Source organism: Spodoptera frugiperda, chromosome 10 (assembly GCF_023101765.2).
Source record: "Spodoptera frugiperda isolate SF20-4 chromosome 10, AGI-APGP_CSIRO_Sfru_2.0, whole genome shotgun sequence".
NCBI lineage: Eukaryota > Metazoa > Arthropoda > Insecta > Lepidoptera > Noctuidae > Spodoptera > Spodoptera frugiperda.
This window is the reverse complement of record NC_064221.1, coordinates 2,467,794-2,492,305: the sequence shown is the minus strand read 5'-3', so window position 1 is coordinate 2,492,305 and position 24,512 is coordinate 2,467,794. Positions and strand designations below refer to the sequence as shown.

The 24,512-nt window shown below is 35.9% G+C and overlaps 3 protein-coding genes across 4 annotated transcripts; all 3 read right to left on the bottom strand.

Annotated features, from left to right (window-relative positions):
• Nucleotides 1-458: 458 nt before the first annotated feature.
• LOC118277132 (dynein light chain roadblock-type 1) lies at nucleotides 459-5,194 on the bottom strand. 2 transcript variants are annotated; one of them, XM_050696230.1, is made up of 8 exons: nucleotides 5,030-5,194; nucleotides 4,747-4,828; nucleotides 3,918-4,018; nucleotides 3,045-3,189; nucleotides 2,352-2,427; nucleotides 1,693-1,780; nucleotides 1,082-1,182; nucleotides 459-673 (listed from the first exon to the last, which is right to left on the bottom strand). In XM_050696230.1, the coding sequence occupies exons 5-8, from the start codon at nucleotides 2,406-2,408 to the stop codon at nucleotides 521-523; spliced, it is 399 nt and encodes a 132-aa protein (XP_050552187.1). In that variant the 5' UTR covers nucleotides 2,409-2,427; nucleotides 3,045-3,189; nucleotides 3,918-4,018; nucleotides 4,747-4,828; nucleotides 5,030-5,194; the 3' UTR covers nucleotides 459-520. The 2 variants fall into 2 exon arrangements, with proteins under 2 accessions (XP_050552187.1, XP_035451726.1); XM_035595833.2 differs by lacking the exon at nucleotides 4,747-4,828 and having other exon boundaries at nucleotides 5,030-5,186.
• A 2,173-nt stretch (nucleotides 5,195-7,367) lies between these two features.
• On the bottom strand, nucleotides 7,368-12,899 carry LOC118277103 (transient receptor potential channel pyrexia). The gene is made up of 11 exons (XM_035595783.2): nucleotides 12,733-12,899; nucleotides 12,000-12,120; nucleotides 11,518-11,718; nucleotides 11,032-11,249; nucleotides 10,759-10,940; nucleotides 10,386-10,594; nucleotides 10,029-10,260; nucleotides 9,799-9,957; nucleotides 8,601-9,716; nucleotides 8,253-8,510; nucleotides 7,368-8,170 (listed from the first exon to the last, which is right to left on the bottom strand). The coding sequence occupies exons 1-11, from the start codon at nucleotides 12,800-12,802 to the stop codon at nucleotides 7,391-7,393; spliced, it is 3,546 nt and encodes a 1,181-aa protein (XP_035451676.2). The 5' UTR covers nucleotides 12,803-12,899; the 3' UTR covers nucleotides 7,368-7,390.
• A 2,471-nt stretch (nucleotides 12,900-15,370) lies between these two features.
• On the bottom strand, nucleotides 15,371-23,769 carry LOC118277138 (transient receptor potential channel pyrexia). Its single transcript, XM_035595840.2, has 11 exons — nucleotides 23,233-23,769; nucleotides 21,319-21,442; nucleotides 20,818-21,027; nucleotides 20,515-20,732; nucleotides 20,205-20,386; nucleotides 19,933-20,114; nucleotides 19,507-19,729; nucleotides 19,184-19,339; nucleotides 17,919-19,037; nucleotides 17,573-17,830; nucleotides 15,371-17,459 (listed from the first exon to the last, which is right to left on the bottom strand). The coding sequence occupies exons 1-11, from the start codon at nucleotides 23,285-23,287 to the stop codon at nucleotides 16,656-16,658; spliced, it is 3,531 nt and encodes a 1,176-aa protein (XP_035451733.2). The 5' UTR covers nucleotides 23,288-23,769; the 3' UTR covers nucleotides 15,371-16,655.
• Nucleotides 23,770-24,512: the final 743 nt, after the last annotated feature.

Genomic DNA, 24,512 nt, shown 5'->3' with positions numbered 1-24,512 from the left:
AGAAAATTGGCTATAAGTAGTTTTAAATATTTTCTTAAAAAAAATAGTAACATTAAGTACAAATTTTTGTTTAAAACTAAAAAAATATTACGATCTATTTATAGATCGGAAAATATTACTATCTATTTATAGATCGTAATATTTTTTAGGTTATTCAAATTGACTATATTATCTTATAGGGTATGCACTAATTTCATCACTATGATCTAACTTTCTATGATCATCATCATCTACTTTCATGAGATTTCAACTTTATCTATTTATATTCATAGTTGAATAAATTCGTAATTCTCACTATAGTGACATAATAATTTAACCAAAAAAAAAATATATATATCGGTAAAAACATACGGACAGACATAATAAAGTAGTTTTGATATAAAGATTTTTGAAATTAGTAGACTTTGATCATAATAATTATGTAAATTCATAAAAGGGTTGAAAGAAAATAACGAAAATCTTCGGAAAATAATTCAATGTCAGTAGACAAGTTACAAAAAATCACAATACAAAATAGGTATCATTTAGTTTTGTCTTTTCCTTTCTTGTCTTTCAGTTTAGGACGTGTTCTGGCATGTTGTATGACTATTATGTTGAACTCATTTTCAGGAGCCATCATGATTTCATTCTTCTTTGTATGGATGCGTAAAATCATTATTTCTTCTAGTGGATTCTGAAAATAAAAGCTATAGATTAGAAATTAGCAAGTAAAACGATATAGGATGATAATGATGATCAAGAATTTAGCTTTTATTTATTAAAAAAGAAAAGGGTTCACGAAAACAAATACTTCTTCTCTTCTCCTTATTTATTAAGGAGGCTATGTTCATATTACGTACATGTCACCCATATAGAAACACAATTTTTTCTAATATATTTAGTTTAGAAGAGTTAGTCAATAAAGTTTTTGAAAATGACCATTGCCTTAATCTTTGCTTCAATTCTTCGTTTTAAAAGACAAGGAAAGACAGGATTCCTTCTAAAAACGTCTCTTCACCCTCACAGGATTTGTGACTGTTGGATATGACATGGAGAAATGGATGCATGTGATATGGAGAAGCAGACACAAAAATCATCATACCAATTCCTTGATGTACATTTGCGACAGCACACCGAACTTATGTAGGGCTCTTCCATAATTCGTAGCGCTGGTAATGCTCACATTTGTCAATATCGGCACCCCTGGTATAAAGCGCTTCATATTAATATTAATACTCGCAGAATGTTTATTCTCTCTGATTTCGGTGTGATATCGCCTTCGGAGATAAAATGTCACTCAAGGGCGATGTCTTTGTCTTTGGGGGAATATATATAAAATGCAGATTGTTTTCATACATATCAAAATAGAACCGTGATATTGGAAGCTAGGAATGTTGACTATGAGATAGAAATTATTATAAGTATATCCTACTAGTATCTAGGTGTTTACGAGATGATAGAAATGAAAATAATGGCTGTTCTTGGTTTAATTCACTAATAAAACAAATGGTGAAAAGTGGCTGTACATTGTATAGCGGCATTAAGTGACGTAATGTGCACCTCTGCCTGCCCGTCGGGGATAAAAGGCGTGACGTTGCATCGTAAAGTAAATGGTAGTTAACATCATCCAAATGTTTATATATATATATGGAAGTGTTTCTTTAATTTTGATAAAAACTAGGATAACTTAATATTTGCAGAATTAATAATTACCTTCCTTGTTAGTCATTATTACCCCTTCTACGGAATCGTCTTCCATTATTCGATCCACTATTGGATTTGCGGAGTTTATTGTAGCAGTCTGAAAGCAGGAAATTATTTATTTAATCATGGGTCAAGCCAGCTGTAATATACAACCTATAAAAAAATAGCCTATCTCCATGACACACAGTGAGGTAGAGTTACTTTCATGATCAGATTTGAATAAAAACTTAATGAATATTGTCTATGGCTTTTTGAATAAATTAATACCAACATTACAAAAAAAGGCGCGCATTGCATTTCGATTTTACTAAAACGCAATTTTCAGTGAACTTTCTAAGTTAATATAAAAAATACGTGTTCTGCAACACTTCATAAATAATATAATCGAAGCTGCGCGATTGCAACAGCTGTTCCCATCTGAAGGAGTACTCGGCGATGTTTGGAATTGAAACCGAATTATTTGCACACAGGGAGCGACTCACCGTGTTGGTAAGTTGTAGATTATGGAATATGATATTTTTAGCTTTATTTATTAATATTTTGTTGTTTACCACATTTATGTAAACACATGTACTTAACTATGCACTAAATATAGGCAATTAGTTTTTTTTTCTAGTAGGTACACCTACACCTTGACTACTTACTTTATTATTATTTTACCTACTTACTGTTCGAACCAGCCATTCGTCTTTCGCGTCTTTCAACAAGTTGCTAATTATCTTCATTGTGATGCTAGATGTATAACTGGAAATAAGAAAACAAAGGTACTAAAGGGATCTTATATTTTAAATTGGAAAAGTTTTTTTATGGAATAAGTTGGTAAACAAGCAGACGGATCACGGTACCTAAGTAATCGCGGCCGCCTATGGACATTTGAAACACCAAAGGCGTTACAAGTGCGTTGCCGTCCTTTTGGGGGTTAGGAATTTAAGTTTTGTTGGGGAATCGGGGATTGGGAAGATTGGGAAGGCGTTATTGGGCCTCCGGTGACCTCACACAACGAAACACAATGCAAGCGTTGTTTCACGTCGGTTTTTTGTGAGGCCGTGGTAACACTCCGGTCGAGCTGGCCCATTCGTGCCGAAGCTAGGCTCTCCCACACTTAAAGTCCACCAAACCTTTGCAATTCCCGTACAGTAGATATAATCGTGCCTCAGTGATATAAATAACTGTCTTGGATCCCGGATTGCAACTCCTCTGGTATTGCATTACCGTTGTCCACCATCGGCGCTGATCGCTTACCATCAGATGATCCGTATGCTCGTTTGCCATAATTAATTATCCCTTAATTACAAACTCAAAGGAGAAATGGGACTTTGCACTTACAATACATAGAACAATAAATAAATAAATTGGTTTACCATTCAAATTCTAAAGAAGTGAGCTGTTTTTATATGTGTCCGGCTTCCTAACCCACACGCTAGCTAGGAATTCACTGTCTCCCACCACAATGAGTTCGTTCGTTTTGGTCATTATTCGAAATGCAACCACTTCGTTGGTAACATCCTGTTGGTCATGATATTACAAACTTAAAAAGTCGTATCAATAAAGTTCTAATTCAAATGTAGGGTAAGTAGATGACTAATTTTTATTTAAATGTCCGTCTTGTAGGTGTCCGGTTTGTAATTATTATTTTAAAATATTAGATACTTATTTTTATTTTTTTACGGAAACAAATACTTTCGAATATATTATATCGATTTAAAATATCGCGTGGTATCTCTTTTGGGTACATTGTATACGTAAAAATGACGTATCTTCTCCCACTAGGAGTGGGAGAACTTTGTTTCTTTTTATCTAAGTATTGTATCGATTATAAGAAAATAAAAAAAAAAAACGTATCTAACATTTTACATAGATTTTTAATTTTCATACCCCGTCATCATCCCTAATAAGTTAGATACAATGCAAATCTAAAATCGCTCTTCCTACTTATATACCCAGGAAAGTAGTTATATCATAATCGTCATTAATCTGTAGGACCTACATACCTACATATATTGCTATCAATTATTTCTTACGTAGCTATGTGGTGTATGTTAGACAGTTCCTACATGGTGATGATGTGATGGAAACTAAAGAAAGAAGTATGTAAGGATCGTAATAAGTGGCGCTTTGTAGCTGCTATGTTTTTTTTGTGTTTCTGCACGTATAAAAAGTATATTAGGGAAGTTATAAAACAAACAGTTATAAAAATACATGTGATACAAAATGATTTAATTAGATAATTTCACCAATTCTTTAATGCAGTGCCGTATCTGCCGGAAAAGCGCTGGCAATTTGTTGGTCAGCGCAGCTTCCTCTCTCCTTGGTAATGTGTGTAGTCTGACTTCGTCTGAAAGTATTATGTTGCTGCTGGTGAATATGGCTAAAGTAGAGTAGCGTAGCGTGCTTTGACTGGGCGCGTTGGTCCTCGCAATGACGACACCGGGGCGTTTCCTCCCGCCGAATCCGAAACAGGCAGGTACCTACCGAAACTCAAGCCACTCCTCAACGAGAGGACTTAGCGCTGCAATAACAGCGAAGCCATGTTTGGGGCCCTTTATGATGACGTTAATTTATTTAAAGTTACTGCCAACTTTTAAATGCTTAACGTGGAAAAAAAAGGCATTGATTATTTGGACTTTTGTGATTTTTGAAACGAAATAAACAACTGGGAAATTCCTAGTTTTGCTTACGCACGTTGAGGGCCCCGTGTAATTGATACGGCAGATACGGCGCTAGCTACGCCCCTGCTAAAGTAATAAACTTTAAGTCTGACCCTGACCTGGTTAGCCATAGAGAGGAGTAGGGCAGTTGTTTAGGCAGCAGCAGTGCGAACAAGGGTTTGATTCTACAAACCGCCGTCCGTTACTTCCAGATCTCATAAGAGCATGAGTCTATGATAGTTGTTATAATCATAGTGGCATCTGATAATGTGTCTTAATCAAGACATAATATATATTACTCTCAGTATGTTGTGGAGTTGCACTTTCAGTTATATGTATATTTAGGTTTGGACTCAGTGGCAACATTTTTATCATTTCAGCATCATAAGTTTCATTTGAAAGTGTTGCTACTTACCATCTCGGAAATAAAGTAAGCCCGTCACATATAAATGGCGTTCAATACGATCGACAATTTTCAGTGTTTTTTCGCAGAATTCCTGAAATATCACTCGCGTTTATTTTTCATATGCGGTCTAGTGATGGCCATACGGTCTAGTGGTTTTTAGCATAATAGGTAATTACAAAATAATCACAGCATATGTTCTGGTTTTGCTAGTTATATTATGATAGAATTCTACTATTCCACTATAAGTGTGTGCTGGTTTGTGCTCGTAACGGGAATAGAACTTTTAACTTACTTCAGGCATAGTCACCTTCTTTTTGTATGCTTTAAATATATGGCGGGACATTTTCTTGTAAATAAACTCTATAAAACTAAAAATAGTGTTATAAAAATAAATTTATCAAAAAATATAAATAAATGTAAAAAAGCAAAGTAAATAAAATTATTATAAAAGTCAAAACTGAAATTGACAGTTTTGGAAGGGGTAAAAATATTAACCAGAGAGAATGTTAGCCTGAATTCTCTTTTTTTTTTAAGGGGAAAACGGGAAAATCATCCAATGACTTCTCCCGCCTTGAGCGAGGCGAGAGGGAGTGTCAGACTCTAAACCTAGTGAACCTTCTAAAGTGTATTTTCGACCATCAAAATTACAAATTTGCAATATAATATGTCATTAACTGAAAAATATTTTATTGCTCTTTTCAGTTAACATATTATTGTTTTACACAGAATTGTTTATCGTGGTTACCAATAGGGATGGTGACGGGGTACGCAAAATAAAATCCGTTCGTATTTAGTCCGTCAGTTAGGTAATGAAAAAATATTAGACACGTATTCCTTTATTTTGTCATTAAAAACAATACTTAGATAAACCGATTCAAGGTTTTGGAGTGGGAGCAAATACGTAATTTCTAAAACCTACCTAGAAGTGACGTAACGCGATATTTTAAGTCAATAATTATATCTTCGAAAGTATTTGTTTTCGTAAGACTATAAAAAATACGTGGCTAATATTTTGAATTAATCTACAAAACACACATTAAAATAAAAAATGTCATTTATTATTGACAAATAGGTTCGTACGAAACTACATAAAATATGTAGCAAAGCCGCGTTCTTATTACTCGTACTATGTTTGCAAGTAATAAGTCAAATATGTGCACTTTGCACATGTGTACAAACTTGTGTTGCGACTAGCTCTCGCATACAAGCTCCTTGGATTACTTCTCTTTGTGAAGACGGTAATAAGAAAAGAGATTTTGAAATTAATACTTAGAAGCCTGGGATTAAAGTTTAGTTTGCTACAGCGGATTTTAGCTCAAAAGCAACTGAAGTTGCGATGGACGCATGGAATTTCTTACTAGAATTTTAAACCGAGTGCTATAATAACAAAATCTTTGCTTTAAAAACTTTTGGTGTTTAGCTAACGGTCAGTGTAGTAGTCATCGTGTATTCGATATTATGATTATTCATGAATACACACGGTTATATAGATTTAATAAGTAATTTATAAAAATACTAGCTTCTGTCAGCGGCTTCGCCCGCATTCCTGTAGGATAAAAAGTAGCCTATGTGTTATTCCAGACCATAATCTTTACCTGTTCCAAATTTCATCCTGATCTCTTCAGTAGATTATGCGTGAACGAGTAACAAACATCCGTACTCACAAACTTTCGCATTTATAATATTAGTAGGATATTCCGCCAATTGATTTAATTTCCCCAAGACTTTGACGAGTCTAAAAGTAGGCATTTCTTCTTCCACTTACCTAAATAAGTTTAAACTTCAGAAAAGAGGAGTGAAAATATTGTTTAGAAATGTATAACTTTATTTTCGTTAACACAGTGAATAATATAATATATTTTATTCTCATGCCCAAAAATGTGTACAAAGGTGGTCTTAGTGCCTTAGCCACTGTCTGTAGTCGACGTTTAGGTGATATACAAACGATTTACGACTACCATTATCTATTATGACCTGTCTGAGAATTGTCCTTACATAGGTGTTCTAGGCTATTCCGCGAATATAGGAATAAAGTACCATTATATTTTACAAAACTATTTGTATTTGAGTCCTACATACTTAAGATTGCGCAGACCAAAACATAACTCTATAGCGAAATAATAAAATGCTTTAATTAAATCTACAAATCCGTTGTTCAGCTACTTAATAATACTTCAGAAACAGCCAAGCTTCTGTTAAACGTACTCTTAATTAGTTCAAAGTAATAAAATCAATTAAATAAGTCGATAAGCCTTTGGGGAGGGAGGTTAATTAAAGAGAGATCGATGGCTGCGACAGGATTAAGAAAATGAGGCATTATTTTATGATATTGGTATTTGGTTACGGCTAATTAATATTAGGTAAGTATATCTTCTTTACATTGTAATAATGAAACCTATACAATACATGTGTGTGCAACCAAAAACTGGGAAAGAAAGAATCGTATTAGCATTCACACACATACAAAATCTACTAGTTGTAGTGTGGCATGTCGTTCGATTTATAGCTCTACTTTAAGTAGTAACTGAATAAAGAAACTTTGGTACAGTTTATTGGCAAACATGGATACATTTCAATAGGGTATACTCATGAACATCCCATGAATAAGGTTATGAAGGAAACACTGGACACTTGCTTGTATAGTATTTTATTTTTATTGTTGCTTAGGCACAGCAAGTAATGGTGTAGACTTGTTACTACAAAGAGATCGTCGTTTTGTAATTTCAATGTATTGTTTGATCTTATCCATATCGCTTCTCAAATCGTGTAATTCGTTAAATATCTGGTTCAGTGTCGAACTCGTGTCGTTAGCATTGCATTGTTTGTCTGCAATACCTTTGATAGTGGATGACATTTCATCCAGTTTCATTTGAAACACCATTGAACCTTGATATTCGTCAGACTGCTTCTTCTGTAACTGAACCCGTTCAAAAGTGGCTTCTCTCAGTCGAGTGGGAAAACGGTTACGATTGTAGCACATAGCCTTACGTGGTCGCAAAACGATAACGCTCTCCAACTTTATGTTGTTTTTAAATTTACTGTACAGGCGTTTCGGTAGTATACTTTCGAGAAATTTATTACAAACGATATCTTCAAGCGATGATATAAATTCCACTTGCTTCTCCAACCGTTTAATACTACCAATAATTTCTAAATTATTGACGTCATTAACAGCCACGCCTACTATCAAATTCATGAGAACTATTGAAACTAGAATCAGAAACGTAATAAAGATTATACGTGGCATGAACACTGGTTCTGAAAGTTCTGACAATTTTTTATCGAAGGATTCATTATAGTTAAATTCTGATGTCATCATGACCAATGTTGCTACAAAAGCGCTCCAGGGTCCTTCGAACGGAGGCTTCGCATGGAAATGTATCATGAAGCTCACTGAGAATCCGAATACTAGGAAGACGAATGATAGCAGAATCTGCAAGAAAGAAGGAACTGTAAAAATACGGATGTTTCTGAAAAAATAATAATATTTTCAAGACTTTAGTCGCTTCACTCACCTTCAAGACTTTACTCGCAACTTTACCAAACATGAAAAAATAGTAGCCCCAGTCAGGGAATCTAGAGAGTAAGAACATCATTTCGAACCAGGAAAACAGTAATGCCAACGTGGCCACCAGACGTGGACCTGTACTATCATTGGTCTCCCATGATACAATGCGAGGTAAGTAAACCGCCAGCGTTATATATCCAATTTTCAGCCATGTTTCCCAACAAAGAAGGTATCTCTTGCTTTTCATTTTGACAAATATTATTTCCTGGTCAAAAAAGGAAAATATTATTATTTGTGTCATAAGTGAAGACAGTGCTATTATAGTACTATTGGTTGAACAACGTTGTATACTTACTTGAATAACAATCATGCATATGGTCAAATAAATGAAATGTATCCAAACATTACTGCGGAAAAATATTGGAACATCTTCTTTTTGATCTTTGTAATAAAAAATAGAAAGAGCATAAATATTGAGAGATAACACAAAGCACGCGTGTAATATCAAGATACTGTAAAAGAATGGTAGTAAAGATTGCCATTTTAGAAAAAGAAATGTTTGCACCAAAGGATGGAGCAGTAGTCTATGCTGGTCGTATCTATTTCCAGTATTTATCAAGGCATTTATAACTCTCATTTGTTTCATGTCAGATTCTCTTGGAATTAACACGCTGTAGTCGACTACAACTTCACAATTCGATTCTTGGAGACTCCTTCCTTGGCTTGATATGTAAGAGTCCAAAATTTCTTCTATAAATTCAGTTGGTTTCGACAAGTTATTTATTAATATATCAATAGGAGCTAGTTTTGATTTCGAATGTTTACCGACTTCTGAGAGAACAGCTCCCTTACGAAGAAGTAATACGATCATCTCTCTGTTTCCATTAGTGCAAGCCTCGTGTAACGGGGTTCTTCCGGCAGAATCAGGGCAATGGACAGTGTTACTATCATGTTGTATAATTATATCTGCTATTTCGCAATAATTTTTGCTGGCTGCTATATGCAGAAGGGAAGTCCACTCAAGAATGTCTTTACCAACACACTCATTGCATTGCACATAAATACCTACTTGTGCGCCTTTGGAAATTAGTAGTGCTGCGCATACAGGGTGATTATATCTGACTGCATAAAACAATGGAGGACCCAGATTATCAAACTTGTTAACCAATCTCACTGTAACATGAGGATTGTACTCAAGTAAATATTCCAATATATTATCATTGCCATGTTTAGCGGCTATGTGGAAAATATTCGTTTTCATAGCAGATTTGAGTTCTATGTTAGAACCAGAGGAAAGAAGTAATTTGAGATTGTCTAATTGGTTATGAGTGATCGCTTTAAAAAGAGCTGTTTCTCCTTTTTCATTACGGAAGTCAAGAGTGTTAGTTAATTTTGCAATAGTTACTATCTGTCGTAGAATATCAATGTTATCCATTTGCGCTGCTATATGAATCGGAGATTCACCATTTGCCTAAAAGAGAATGAAGATATTAGGAATTTTATATGATTACGCAAATACATCTTGTTAGGCACCTATTAAATTTAGAAATTACCTTCATGGTGATGCTTGCTTTTGCTCCGAGAGCGATACACACGCCTTGTGTCCAGCCTTCTTTGATGGCCGCGCAGAGTACAGTGAAACCTCCTTTATTCTTCACATCTATTGTGGCCAAATACGGATCTTCATTACTGTATTTAAAATCTGCCAGCAACTGGAAAAATATATTTTTTTGCAATTTTCGAGATTTTAGTGCATGCATAAATCTTTTTGCAATGATTCTACCTGTAGCAGTTCCTTGTTTCGTTTCTTAACGCAGATATGCATGGCGGTCTCGCCTTCACTGTTCCAACCGGTGGCAGACGCTCCACTCAAAAGCAATTGCTCAACAGAAGCCTCACTTTCAATCTCCACTGCCGTGTGCAATGGAGTGTCAATAGAGTTCAAACTAGGACTGCATCTACATTTTACAATTTTTTTCCCAGAAGTCAGAAGCAGGTTTATCGTTGCTTTAAAGCTGAAAAGAAATGTTTTTAGTGTGTTGATGGTTCTGAACGAGGACGTATAAGACGTTAGACTTTAAAAACATTTTACTCTTTATGATAACTACGAATAACTAAGCGTTTGAACAGTGTTACTTACTCCTTTTCTTCAATTTTGTACCCCATATAGTGAGCATAACCAACAACATCAAGTGGAGTCCTGTAAAGCTGGTCTTGAGCGTTTACGTCGGCGCCCGCAGCAATCAGAAGTTCCACGCAATGGTGCTGAGCGCGAGCACAAGCAGCGTGTAACGCTGTCCACCCATAGCACCATCCATGTTTATTCTGTTCGTTCTGGAATGGTGGTAACTGCAACACACAACGTATTGTTATGTTTAAGACCTGTCCCTTTGATTGAGTCACTAAGTACAGAAGGAAAATAATGTACTTTGTATTTTGTAGGTATTTTTAGTACTTGTTAGTCAGTTTTACCTCTTCAGATATTATAAATGCGTACTAGATGTCCTATTTACCATGTCTTTGATATTCCTGCAGTTGTGTTCCATTCCATCGCTCCAGTTTACTTGAAGTTTGGCGTCGACGTTAGGTTTGCACGTTATGTTCGTGAGCGCATGCACTGGTGTACTATGGTACTTTATTTCACCAGCTATTTGCGATGATAAAGGAACGGTTTCTACAATGCGTTTCCTTAGACCTAAAAATAGATTTAACGTGAAAAAATCATTTATAGTACTTTAAAAGCCAAAAAGAAGCTTAATCAATTCAAACAAGTGTCAATTTTCTACCTTCAGGGAAACTTAGTAATAAAGCAATCTGTTTGACGTTTCCCGCCCAAGCAGCAAAGTGCAGAGGTGTTCTGCCTTCCTTATCGGCTCTATACACATCAACTCCATGTTTGATAAGTAACTCCAAGACGTCCGTATTTTGCATGGCTGCGAGGTGGCACACAGACACGTGGTTCAGTCGGCAAGTTGCGTTGGGGCTGGCTCCCATTGCCATCATCCTAAAAAGTCAAACGCAGTTCTATCTTAAGGTAGATTTGCACAGGGTCAGGAACTGACTCCGAAATCGATACAAGTCAGTGCTAACCCAATTATACGAGTAGGAATTTTCAAGTCAGTGCTCGGTTCATGTCGTTGTACACACACATCGAATCCACGCACCATAATCACACATCATACACCTTTTTATTTATATTACTTACTACTTACTTATTGTGGGATATAAATACGTCTCATATTTGAGGCAATTTTTATCAAGCTTTCTCATACCTGTTCATAAACGCCATTTCTCCGCCGGCCATCGACTCGATGAGTCGTGTGTTTAATCTGGTCACATGTGTGGCACTTTGTCTCATCGTTAGAGTACATTCTAGTATTTCCAGGGAGTTCTTGGTCAAGTTTGTGACGAGGGCTGCTGGGAGAAATGGTTTCAAATTGCCACCTGGTTTGCTAGTTGTTGGTGTAGCAGCCCTGCAAATGTGATAAGAATTGAATGATGAACACAATATTTTATGAACGATTGTTTTATGGTGCCCATCTTCCTTAGTCGGTTTTGGAGGGCAAGTGCCAGTCACTCCATGTAAAATACTGAGATTTTGCTAAAGCTAGTGAAGATTTAGTTCCAATTTAAGAAACCCGTTGCATTTAAGAATAGCATCGGTAGATATATTTTAACTAAAACAATGTTTGTCCTCTGGTCCAGTAAGGTCTCCACAGTGAGTTAGGTGTTGTGTGTCTTAATGTTTACGTACGGCATTTCCACAGTCCTCCTGTTATCCAAACTCCTTGACTTCTGTTGTCGATGAACCTTCTCTAGCCGACGCTCCACTATGTCGGAAACGTTGCTACTATTATCAGTTAAAACGCTATCACCTATAAAATATAAAACATAATATACCGTACATATTTAAAATGTACCGCTACAAACATTAATGAAATTTTCTAAATACTAGTGATTGTCTTATTTTAAGGACTAAGGTTTAACCCGCCCCGATATCGTGTATAAGTACCTAAAAAATCATGTGTGTTCAGGAAAGTCCCTGAACAGACATGATTTCATATAGAATAAAATCAGGCGTTACTTTGCGGAAATCCATGTCATACTAACAATACAATAGATTTTTAGTTTTTATTCCGCTTATACATGTATTTTTTAGCCGTGTGCAGCACCGCCCTCTCTCCGCATTTAAATTCTCATGCAGCAGAGGTGCAACATAAAAACACACACACGACATGCAATATACCATTCGACACCCATGATTTTGCAAAATTTTTCTTCAATATAAATCTGGTTTTAATAGACAGACACAATTATAACAAACGCACTAAATAGTGCAGTCCTTAGGAATAGGTATGACGAGGTATACATTTTTTTTTATTAAATTGAATTGTTTATAGTAAGTACCTATTGTACTGCAATTTTATTTAAAATCGTATTTAAATCTCTGTTATTGTTGTTGAGATTACATACAAAAATGCACGTACCTGAACCTTGGGAAAGGTGAAAAGATGCAGATTTAGCTTCATCACGGTGGCTATTCTTAAATCGGATCATAATTAATAAAGTGATTTACAAGTCGCACGTAACTCCTTCAGATTTCAATTAAAACTGGATCTATATGTTGTATATTTGCTATATATTTTATTAATTTTCCTTATTCCTCGTAAGTCTGTGAAGAGAAATCTTATTAGGTATATAACAAACGGTGACGATGACTGACAGTCAGACAACACAGAATCAAAATAATTCATCCTTCCAGCTATGTGGAGTAATATTTACATAGGTACTTTAAGTACACTGCTCTGCTACCAAGTACTCTGCTACGAAAATTAACCTTTATTAACTAAAAATCTTGATAAAATTCTCTAGAATATATTCTTCTAATTTTTATTTAATAATTTTAAACCATTTTGTTTTCAATAAAACTACAGATTTTTGAAAAGATAAAGGAAAACTTGATAAGTTACATACTTTTTAACCGACTTTCCAAAAAGGAGGAGGTTCTTAATTCGGCCGGTATGTTTTTTTCTTCAAATGTGAAAATCACGGGCGAAGCAAGAGGCAAGAGCTAGAGATACAATGTAGATGTGATTCAGAGTGTTTTTGCAAATGAGTAATTAATAAGGATAATTTTCTATCCATATAATGTAAACCAATATAATATGTAATATTACAAACAATGCTACGGAGTTTGCACACATCACGGCCGAATAAGTACCTATTTATTAACTAATGGGTTTTTTTTCAGTTTTAGATATACAAGTATGAATATTCTAGAATTGTTCCTAGTTAATATGCTCATCATACTAACATTATAAATGGTAAAGTTTCTTGGTCACTGCTTCTCGTCAAAATGGCTGAAGGGATCGAAATGAAATTTGGAACAGGTGTAGATTATGGTCTGGTATAACACATATGCAGAAAAAAGCAAAGCCGCTGGCAGAAGCTAATAAATCAATAGTAATAACGTACACGTTCATATCAATGCCTACCAACGTATGATCCTTAAGTTTTTGATGGAATTTTAAGTGTGGGAGAGCCATGCTTCGGTACGAATGGATCATTTCGACCGGTGTCGGCCTCACAGAAAACCGACGTAAAGCAACGCTTGCGTTGTGTCAGTAAGGAGGCCCAATTACCCCCTTTCCCAATCCATGTCAACGCCTCTGGTGTTTTGGGTGTCCATGGGTGGCGGCGATTGCTTTCCATCAGGTGATCAGTTTGCTCGTGTACTCGGCATATTTGTCACTTCCGCCAGCGGCTTCACCCGAATTCCCGTGAGATAAAAATATAAAAATTCAGCTCCTATCACCCAACTTAGCTCATACCCTGTCTGTACTTTCAGCGTGATAGTCGGTTAAACATCCGAACTTTTACATTATTATTTGATTAACTTATTTATGATTTTTTTTAAGTATGATGATACCAACATCTTGGTTTCTTTCCATTACTTTGGGTCATGACGCTTGGCTGTGTTTCAATATGGAGAGCGTGAGTCAGTACGTGAAGCTACTGAGCACTGTTATCCGCCATTCACAACCCAGACCACATATGTACTTAGATCTATTGTTATGTTTTAACTTTTACCACAAGTAAATAATTATACTTCTAAGTAATATATGTTGTCATAAAAACACTGGCTGTCATTTCTGTTGGGTATACATGCATGTATCTACCTACCATACAACGATTGGTCCATGACTGTCGATTGCCAATTTTATGTAATTTAAACAATTACTTCGTGTTAGTACTCGTTACCCCGGTGCCCCAACTAACTACCGATCTCTCTAGATTACGATCGATTTTTGACATAAGTTCTGTAGAGTTTCTTTCAAAAATCAAGATCAATCCTATTGGATTAATTTTGGATTAAGATTGGTAATTGAAATTAGCAGTAGGTCTAATGTCTAATGTGACTATGCCGATTTTTCAATCAACAGGTATTTTTTATCCATAGAGTAATATTGATCTCTGAGATTTTTTGTGAAAATTCAAAATTATACCGTTGCTGATTGTACCAACATACCCACAAGATTGGTTTCTGACTAATTTGTAAACTAAGAATTTCTTATTGTGTTGTTTTAATTTTTAGGAAAACCCATCATTCAGTAATTGCAGTAATAAGTAATTATACAACTTTGTTACATTTATTTAGTTATTATGTGAAGATTCGTCATAATATATCATATTTGTGGTTAATGACAAAACATAAGTAAACGTATCCACTACCCACACATAAATTAGTTTTCTAGCCTCTGGTTTTACTTGCGTCAACGAATCAATGGATTTCGTTGAATGAGTATTTTTTCGTATTTGTATTCTCCATTATTTTCTCTTAATAATTTAGTAGGTGAAATCATCACTAATTTTATTAGTCATCAATGTTGCGTAGTAAATCAACATTTGTGGTTATTAAGGTCCTAAGGCTTACGTATGCATTCCGATTAATCTATGAAATGACTGGACTGATTTTAACGGGACTTTTATTGTCAGGTAGGTAAAAATATCAAAAACCCTAGTTCTGTCAGAAGTCATTATTCTACGTGGATGAAGTCGCGGGCAACAGCTAGTTTAGTACATAAAAGGAGGTTTAAAAAGGGGTCATAAAAAATAAAAAAGTAATTGAGGATTTTTAAATATTTATTTTATGTATGACAAAATTATTTTGTTTATTAATTTACATTCATTAATTTGTTGTTTATTAATTTACATTCCTAAACTTATTTAATGGCTTATCAGTACAAAATTGCTAGAATATAATTCAATAAATGCATACGAAATTATCAACGATGACCATATGATGTCAAAAGACAATGAGCAAGGGTTGCTCGCCGCTTGATTAGAACCAGACGAACGTACGATGCGTCGCGTTCCGCGCGCGCCTCAAAGAGCCATCAGCCCACCACAGATATGGCCTAGTAGGGCTGATGCCCAATACTAAGCAGCGAAAGCTCTGACGGGTGCCGGTTCGAAGAGCAGAGTCTGACACTCTGAAGACATCGGATGATTTTTCCCACTCAAAAAAAGTACAGTCAAAAGTACAGTTTTCTTTACTCAGGTGTGGACGTTTTCCGGCTGATGATGATGACGAAGAAGTACCTACAGTTAAAAGGCAACATAAAATAACTAAATTAAAAACTGATAAAATTGCCGGTCAAATTCAGGTCAGGACACTCTTATATGTAACTCAATTGGTTACTCAAACTCAAAGAAATGTCCTTAAAATGTTATAATTACATGTACGACCTAGGTACCACTTTTCGTCAACCGATGCCTGCGTCGCATTTTTGGAATCTACTGGCCCGAGACTATATCCAATGTAGAGCCTTTGGAGATATGAAAGCCCGACCGACCGACAGATCAAACGCCGCAAGTGGGGAGTGGTGGATAAGCCACACGCTCCGAAGGGCCATATAGCCAAACAAGCGTTGTACTGGAATTCCCTAGGGATAAGAAAGCGTGGCCGTCCTCAGAAAACCTGGCACCACACCGTACTGGCAGAAGCGACAAGCATCGGTTTGACGACGTGAAGCGTGAAACTCTAGACAGATCGCGATGGAGAACTTCAGTGGATGCTCTCTGCCCCATCTACGGGACACAGGATATTAAGTCAAGTAAGTCATACGACATACAACATGGTACAGGATGTATGACGCGTGGACCGACGTAATTTTTTTAGGGATTTGGGAAGTCATTAGTTACCTTTTAATAAGCCCAACGTCCCAAATGTCAAGGTTGGTTACATATTTTTTTTATTGTAATGGAAAATGTTTACTTTAACTCAAAATAACTTATTTATTTATGGGTGTATGGCTCCAAAATAATTTTTGTTGTATTCTAAAAAGTTTATTAAATCTAAATACATCTTTGTATAATACAAACGGTCTCAACGGTTTTCTTGACTAAATCAATTTGACAATTTGTTTAAAATCATATCAATTTTATTGTTCAGAGTATCTATAGACGCTTTAATTTGATTTATTTCTAACTTTGTTTGATTTTTTATTTCAATAATTGCAGTGTCAAGTTTCGCTATGTTTCCCGCGGCATCTTTAATACTTTTATTGGTTATATATCTATCAGTTTTTGTATTATTATCTTTTTTCAATTTAACCGTAGCTCTGTATATTTCATCTAATTTCTTTTTATAATTTTGAGAACCTAGCTCGTCGTCTCTTTGTTTTTTTCTAAACTGAGCTTTTTCAAATATAGCTTCCCTAATGCGGGACGGCAGAGATCTATAACATTTAGATTTAGGTACACTAGGACTAAGAACGAATGTAGAACATATCTTTTTCTTCCTTTTTAACATTTCTTCAAGCTGTGTTGGTAAGATTTTCGTTAAAATTCTATTATAGACTAAATGTTCTAAAGATCCTAAAAATTCTACCTGTTTTCCAAGTCTTCGTACATTGCCAAGTACCCGTAAATTGTGCAGATCATTGACAGCGACACCTACCATCAAATTCATAAGTACTATGGCTGCTAATATTAGGAATATTAAGAAAATGACGCGGACAACAAGCAAGGAGGTGACAAATTTGTTGGAATCTTTTTCTTTCACAAGATCTCCATAGTCGAACTCCGATGTCATCATCACTATAGTTTTGACGAGGGCGGCCCAGGGCGACTCGAAGGGCTTTTGTGAATGAAACTGTATCATGAAGCTCAAGGCGAACCCAATCACCAGGAATGCGAATGTTAGAAGAATCTGAAAGTTAAATAATATACATAAAACTTAATGTAGCCAGTCTAAAAATATCGATAGTCCAGTAATCGTGTTGTCTGGTTAGTTAAGATATGAAGGAAATATGTATATATTACCTTTATAACATTTGTAGATACCTTCCCGAACATAAGTACATAGTATCCCCAATTTGGAAACCGGGATAATAGAAACATCATTTCCAGCCAGGAAAGTAGTAGAGCCGTGGTGGCGACATGTCTTGGCCAGTCCAATTCTTTATCCACTTTAATTTGTGTGACATAAGGCAGGATCGCGGCGAGGCATACAGAGCTAAACTTTATCCAAGTTTCCAACCGTAGGAAGTAGCCGTTGCTCACGTTCATGTAAAGGACTTCCTATGAAACAGGGTAATTCATGAAATTATTTCTTAAATAATTCTGTGATGTGATATAAAGTTATGGAGTGACATAATGCTATACTCACTTGTAACATGACTGTAACAATAGTGATGTACATAATAACAGCCCAACCTGTAGTATCCAAAAGCAGCGGTGCAGTATTTCCAGTATCTTTGTAAAAAAATACTGATATAATGTACGTTGTCAATGATAGGACGAAGAAAGCATAGAACGCTAGCATCGTATAGAAAAACGGTAGGAGAGCTTTCCATTTTAAGAATAAAAAACTTTCCAGTAATGGATGTAGCAATAGTCGGTTTTGACCATACCTATTCCCAGTGTTCAATAGCGCATCTATGACTTTCATTTGTATATTTTCATCTTCTTTAGGCACCAAGATTTTATAATTCACAGTAACTTCACAATCTGGATCATGAAGGTTTAAATCATTCGTAGAAATGTAGGTATCAAATATATTTTCCATAAACTCAGTGGGCTTGGGCAAATTATTCATAATCATATCTATTGCGGTAGTCCTACATTTATTAGGTCCACGCGTGGCTTTAGACAAATCAGCACCTTCCTTGAGTAGTAGCGTAATCATGTCTCTACTTCCATAGTGACTAGCTGTGTGAAGTGGAGTCCATCCCATGTCATTGATGATGTGGACAATGTGTTCATTGTTTTTCATTAAGATTTTTGCAATGTCTACGTTGTTATGAATGGCAGCGATGTGCAAAGGTGTTGAGCCTTTTTGTAGCCCGTAAGAAGATCTTAGACTTCTATACGTATTTCTAGATAATAGTATCTTGACACATGCTGGGTGATTGTTCTCTACAGCAAAATGTATGGGACCATATCCTTTTTTATCATCAGCTGTTAGGTAATTAATCACTCTCCTAGTTATAATATAGTCGTGGTCTAGTAAGACTGTGAGGACATCTAGGTAACCTTTCTCTGCAGCAATATGGAAGACGTTCACTTGTCTTGGTAAAGTTTTGGTAATGGAAGCTCCTTCGTCAAGTAGTTTTTTAACACATTCTAAATGGCCATTAATAACAGCTTTAAATAAAGCTGTTTCCCTTCGATTGTTAGTAGCATCTATAACGTCGTCGTAATGTTTAGCTACATTTAATATTTCATTTAGTATTTCCACATTACCAAACATGGCTGCGAAATGTAGCGGTGTATCATAATTATTATCCTGAAAATACAGAAGTTGTGATGTTAATCATAAGTAGAAAACTTTCTGTGCTTAAATAATGAGTTTCCACATGTGATTGAGTTTAAAAAATCTTAGTAGGTTTTAATTGGAATATTAGTATTATTTTATAGTTGTATAGAACATACTCTTGCTGTAACGCTAGATCCGGCTTCTATCGCGATGCAAACTCCAGGCGCCCAGCCTTCTAAGATGGCTTTATAGAGCACAGTATGTCCGTCTTTGTCTTTGAAATCGACTGCTACGGGAACTTCTTCATCACAGTATCCGTGGTTTGCTAATATCTGAACAGAATAACACTAATTCATTATAAAGCTCAAGAATAAAAAACGTTTAGTCTATATAGCATTGGAATTTTCTCCAGAGAGTTTGCAAATGAAATATAAAAAAAATTGAAATTAAATTATGAATAGGCAAGCCAATTGAGCATAGTAGTTATTTGTTTATTCACCTGTAAATGTTCTTTAAGTTTTTTCTTGACGCATATATGCAGTGGTGTCATCCCTGCCCGATTAAGCCAGTTGACTGGCATGCCTGCACCCACAAGAACGGACACTGCTTCTAAGCTGCCCAGTTCAACAGCTGTGTGAAGCGGAGTGTCAACTATTTTCTTGTTCTTGAATGTGAGTTTCTGGCTATTGGCACCAACTAGTAACGTCACTAACTCAGCAAACCTAGAGTAAAGATATTTTTTTTTTGTGTAAAGACTTTCTATAATATTTATCTGTAGAAGTTTTATCAAAGACTATCAAAATGGAAGAGAGGGTTATTTCTTCTCATAATGGGATTTAGATTGCTTTGAACTATGAAACTACTGTTTAAACTGTGAAAATAGTGTGCATGTTAGAGTATAGAGTTAAAACCGGTAGTTACATACTTCTGGGGATCAATGACTTGATCAGTATAGAAAGCAGATCCAGCGACGTCTAAAGGAGTCTTTCCCACAAGATCACGTGCCTCTAAATCTGCGCCTGCGGCCAAAAGGAGGCGGGCACTGTGACATTGGGCTCTTGCACTCGCCGCGTGCAATGCTGACCAGCCTAGTTGAAATGTTGGCAGCTAAGGATAGGCAAAGAAACAAAAATGAGATAAAAAATATTTACGGTATATAACTAATTTAAGTTTTATGAACAGGAAAATAGTGCGTACATTTCGTTCAAGACTTTTGATATGACAATCCCTCGTGTTGTCCCTCCAATGTGTTGGTAAAGCGGCGTTGGTGCAGAAGTCACATTTAACGTTGACAAATTCTATTACATCTGGAGTCAAATGTTTTACTTCATCTTCAGTGGCATCTATTATGTCGCCAGCATCCAGTCTATCTTGCAATTCTGTAAAAAATAGGGAGACAATATTTTTGAAGTTATCTTCTATATTTAAATTGAAATGTTGGCATTTTTTTATTTTAACGTGAGTTAGTTCTCAGCTACTTTTAATATAAATTTAAATACACTCTTACTTTTAGAGAAACCAAGTAAAATGGCAACTTGTTTAACATTTCCTGCCCAAGCGGCCAAGTGCAGTGGAGTTCTACCAACTCTATCTACCCTTTTTCTGTTTGCTCCCGCTTTGAGCAGTATTTCCAGGGCTCCATCAGTTCTCAAGGCTGCCAGGTGACAGGCTGAAATACAATCTATACCAGACGTTGCGTTCGGGTTAGCTCCGGCTTGCACCAGTCTGGAAATGAAAATGGACAGGACATTAACTATCATATTTATTTTATTACTTCCCATGATGATTTTTGATAATCTTTCGAACTCACCTCTCAATTTCTTGTACACCTCGATGTTTAACAGCTTCTAGTAAGGCTGTGTTTAGTTTTCTAAACCTTAGGCTTAGTTTGGAAATTTTTGGTAGTGTAACCGCTGGCACCATGAGCAGTTTCTTGTCTGATTTTGAAAGATCTTCTGAAACATTGTCTCCTTCATCTGAATCGGTGATCTTTTGAAGTTTCAGCAGAGGTTGACGATCCCTGAAATAAGATATTAATATAAATTTTCTTGATTCTATATTCAACTACACTTTTAAAAGACTAGTCAAATAGAACAAAAAGAATACTGCCATCTTGATTGAGAAGCAGATCTTTCGTGGCTTGGGTACTGTGCCTTATTGGGAACCAGTTCACATGGTTTTTAGGTGAAATTACATGATAACACATGTATCATAACTGGTAAAAACTGTTTATCTATTAGAAACACTTCATTTAATCTTTAAGGTTTTTGACTTTGATTGTTAGTATTACTGTTATTTGTTAGTGACTTACTCCGTTTGGTCAAAGAGGCTTACACTCCTGGGCCGGTACAGTGTTCTTTGTTGGTCTAACCCATCGGCAGTAGTCTCAGACACCGGCAACACGCGGCATCCCTCATTTTCCACCGAGTAGTGAGCTTGCCATAATAGGAACATTGTATTAATTATAATTTGTATGTAACATGTTATTATATTTACCATGTTGTTGGTGCCCTAGAGGTAGGCACCTATTAAAGAAGGTCCAAATTAAAAGTACCCTTAACTGACTGCATGAAAAGATTGATGACTGTTAATGAAGCGAAGAGGTATGTAAGATTCCTAACAATTGGCGTTCCATTGTCTCTGCCTATCCCCATGGGCAACAGCGTGAGGTTATGTATGTATGTATGTAAAATTTTGTTTTACAGCATTTGTTAAATGCCATCATATTATTTACGTACATTAATTAATATTATTCTTTGTGTTTATTTGCAATAGTTTCCTGTTTATCAACATCAACACACACACACGTTTTATGTAAACATCTATAATTAGACTACTTTGATAAACGAGGGCTGTGCACTATAGCCGAGTGCAAGGTTTAGAGTTGGAAATCTAGATCGGGCACACAATTTTGAAAAAGATTCTCTTTACACATCAACTGCCTATAAGTGGCCACTGCTGACCAAAGCCTCTTTTCGAATGGATAAGGCTTGAGCATTAATCTCCATGCTTGCTCAATGCGGGATGGCGATTTCAAACTTAGGTATAATTTGAAATTATAAGCTCAGGTTTCCTCACGATGTTTTCCTTCACCGTTTGTCAGTGGTATCTTAGTCTTAGAAAGTACATATAACTCGGAAAAAGTCACATTGGTACTTGCCGTTTATAGGTTTCAAACCCGCACTCTCATGCACGAGAAGCTTCTTAAACCTACGGGCCACCACGACATTGCCACGACTTTCATTACTGCCTTTTGAAATTTTTGCAATTTTGTGGTACTGATGTTTCCTCCCGCCGAATCCGAAACAGGTACCTACCGAAACTTCCGTGTCCGGTAAGCACCTGCGTCAGGCAGTAGGTGATGACGCCGTGACGCCTCTCTAGCCACTCCTCAAAGAGGGGACTTACCGCTGCAATAACAGCGAGCCCAGTGGTACTGATGTTAAGGTAGAAATGTAGCTTATCTGTTGTTCTTGCGAACGAGCCCAAGTATGGTTTTGTCTAGTTTATATGGTTCTGGAGGTAGGCTACGAGAGGGTAGGGGGTAAAGTAATCCGAAGTATCGCGGGATAGATTTAGTCGGGTTCATAAGCACCCTTTCCCGGAAGAGCTTGACCAACGAGGAAGGAAAAAGTTAGGTACTCTTCCTTTTAACAAATCATTTAATAGGATGAATAATATACCTAATTGGATGTATATAACAATAACTGGGTTTTTCCTGTGGGTTATGTATAGACGAAATATAATCAATATTATTAATTTATGTTAGAGTCAGTATTTAACAGGGTAAAATAACTCTGTACTTTTTTATAGAATAAGCCGGAAAACGAGCAGACTGATCACCACCACGATAAGCGATCGCCGTCGCCCATGGAAACTTGAAATACCAGGGGTGTTACAAGTGTATTGCCGGCCTTTTGAGGTTAGTAATTTAAGGAATGTTGGGGAATCGGGGATTGGAAAGTTTGAGAAGGGGGGAAATTGGGCCTCCGGTAACCTCACTCACACAACGTAACCTATGTTTCACGTCAGTTTTCTGAGAGGCCGTGGTATCACTCCGGTCGAGTCAGCTTATTTATGCCGAAGCATGGCTCTCCCACACTTACTTCACTAATAGATGACGCTGTATTGCAAGTGCATTACGCAATAGTCTTTATTATTTTTGAAATATAAATGTTAAGCAATTAAAAATACCTTTCGTTTCATTATTAAACACGAGACTCACCTTCAGCATTAGAATATTTATTACTAAACACAGAATCTTCCGTATCACTGTGCATTATTTTTGTTAAAAAACTAGTTTAAGTGACCAAACTAATTTGACATTTGAGTTGTAAACAAATACCCTATTTTTCTTTTTCTGTATTAAATATTTAACTAAATAAAACTCATTAATATCACCGTAAACTAAATTATAAAAACACTTTTATTCACTTCAACACTCATGTTTCTTATTTAGGTTAAATATGTAGGTTTTTAATTTAGCTAGGTATCAAGACAATTTGGCCGCCTGATATGCAAGCAGTCTCCTTGAGTATTAAATAGTTAGTGACCGGTTTACTACCATATTTTCCTTATTCTTCAAACAAATCGGTATCGTAGGAATTATTACATATTTTTACGCTGATTCACTCATAGGAGCGATAAACGACTAGACGTAATAGAAATTAATATAAATAACTGGTACAGTTTCATTACATTATTGCGAGTTAAAATTTTATTTACTGTTAGGATTTCATAATTATATTGGTACTAGCTACTTCCGCGTGGTTTCATCTGCTGTTGCTGTGCTCCTATTGGTCGCAGCGTGATGTTTTATACACATAGTTTTATATTGGTATCCCTGTTGCGAATGCGCGCTCTTATGTTGGTATTACTGTGCGCGCTGCGTCCCGCGCATTCCATCCTATTTAAAAAAATTAAAGCAGTGTGCAACCAACCAGCGAGTTTGATTGACGAATGTCATTTCCCGATTTCCCGCGCAAATACATAACACATAGCCTATAGCTTTACTCGATAAATTCACTATCCGACACAAAAATAATTATTCAAATTGGTACAGTGCTTTATTTAGGCGTAAAGAAAAGACATAGACGTGAGTTACTTTCGTATTTAGACGATTTTTCACTCACTGCTCGGCTCCTATTGATCATAGTTTGATTTTTTACATATTATAGCCTTCCTCTATAAATCAATTCAAATATAATATAATTAGTCAAATTGGACCAGTAGTTCCGGAGATAAGCGCGTTCAACCAAACAAACTCTTTAACTTTAGGTAGTATAGATCCGAATTTATGAATTAGTGTATTCCACTGGTAAAAACATGGAGCGTTAAAATATGAGAGTAGATATTATAAGAATATAACACTTTGAAATTGTAATATCTTCTAAGATGTTCATTGAAATTAAATGATGTCAAAGACAATTTTGTTCACAATAAAATACTCAAATTAACAACACATTAATATTTGGATAAGTATTAATATTATTACCTGGATACAAC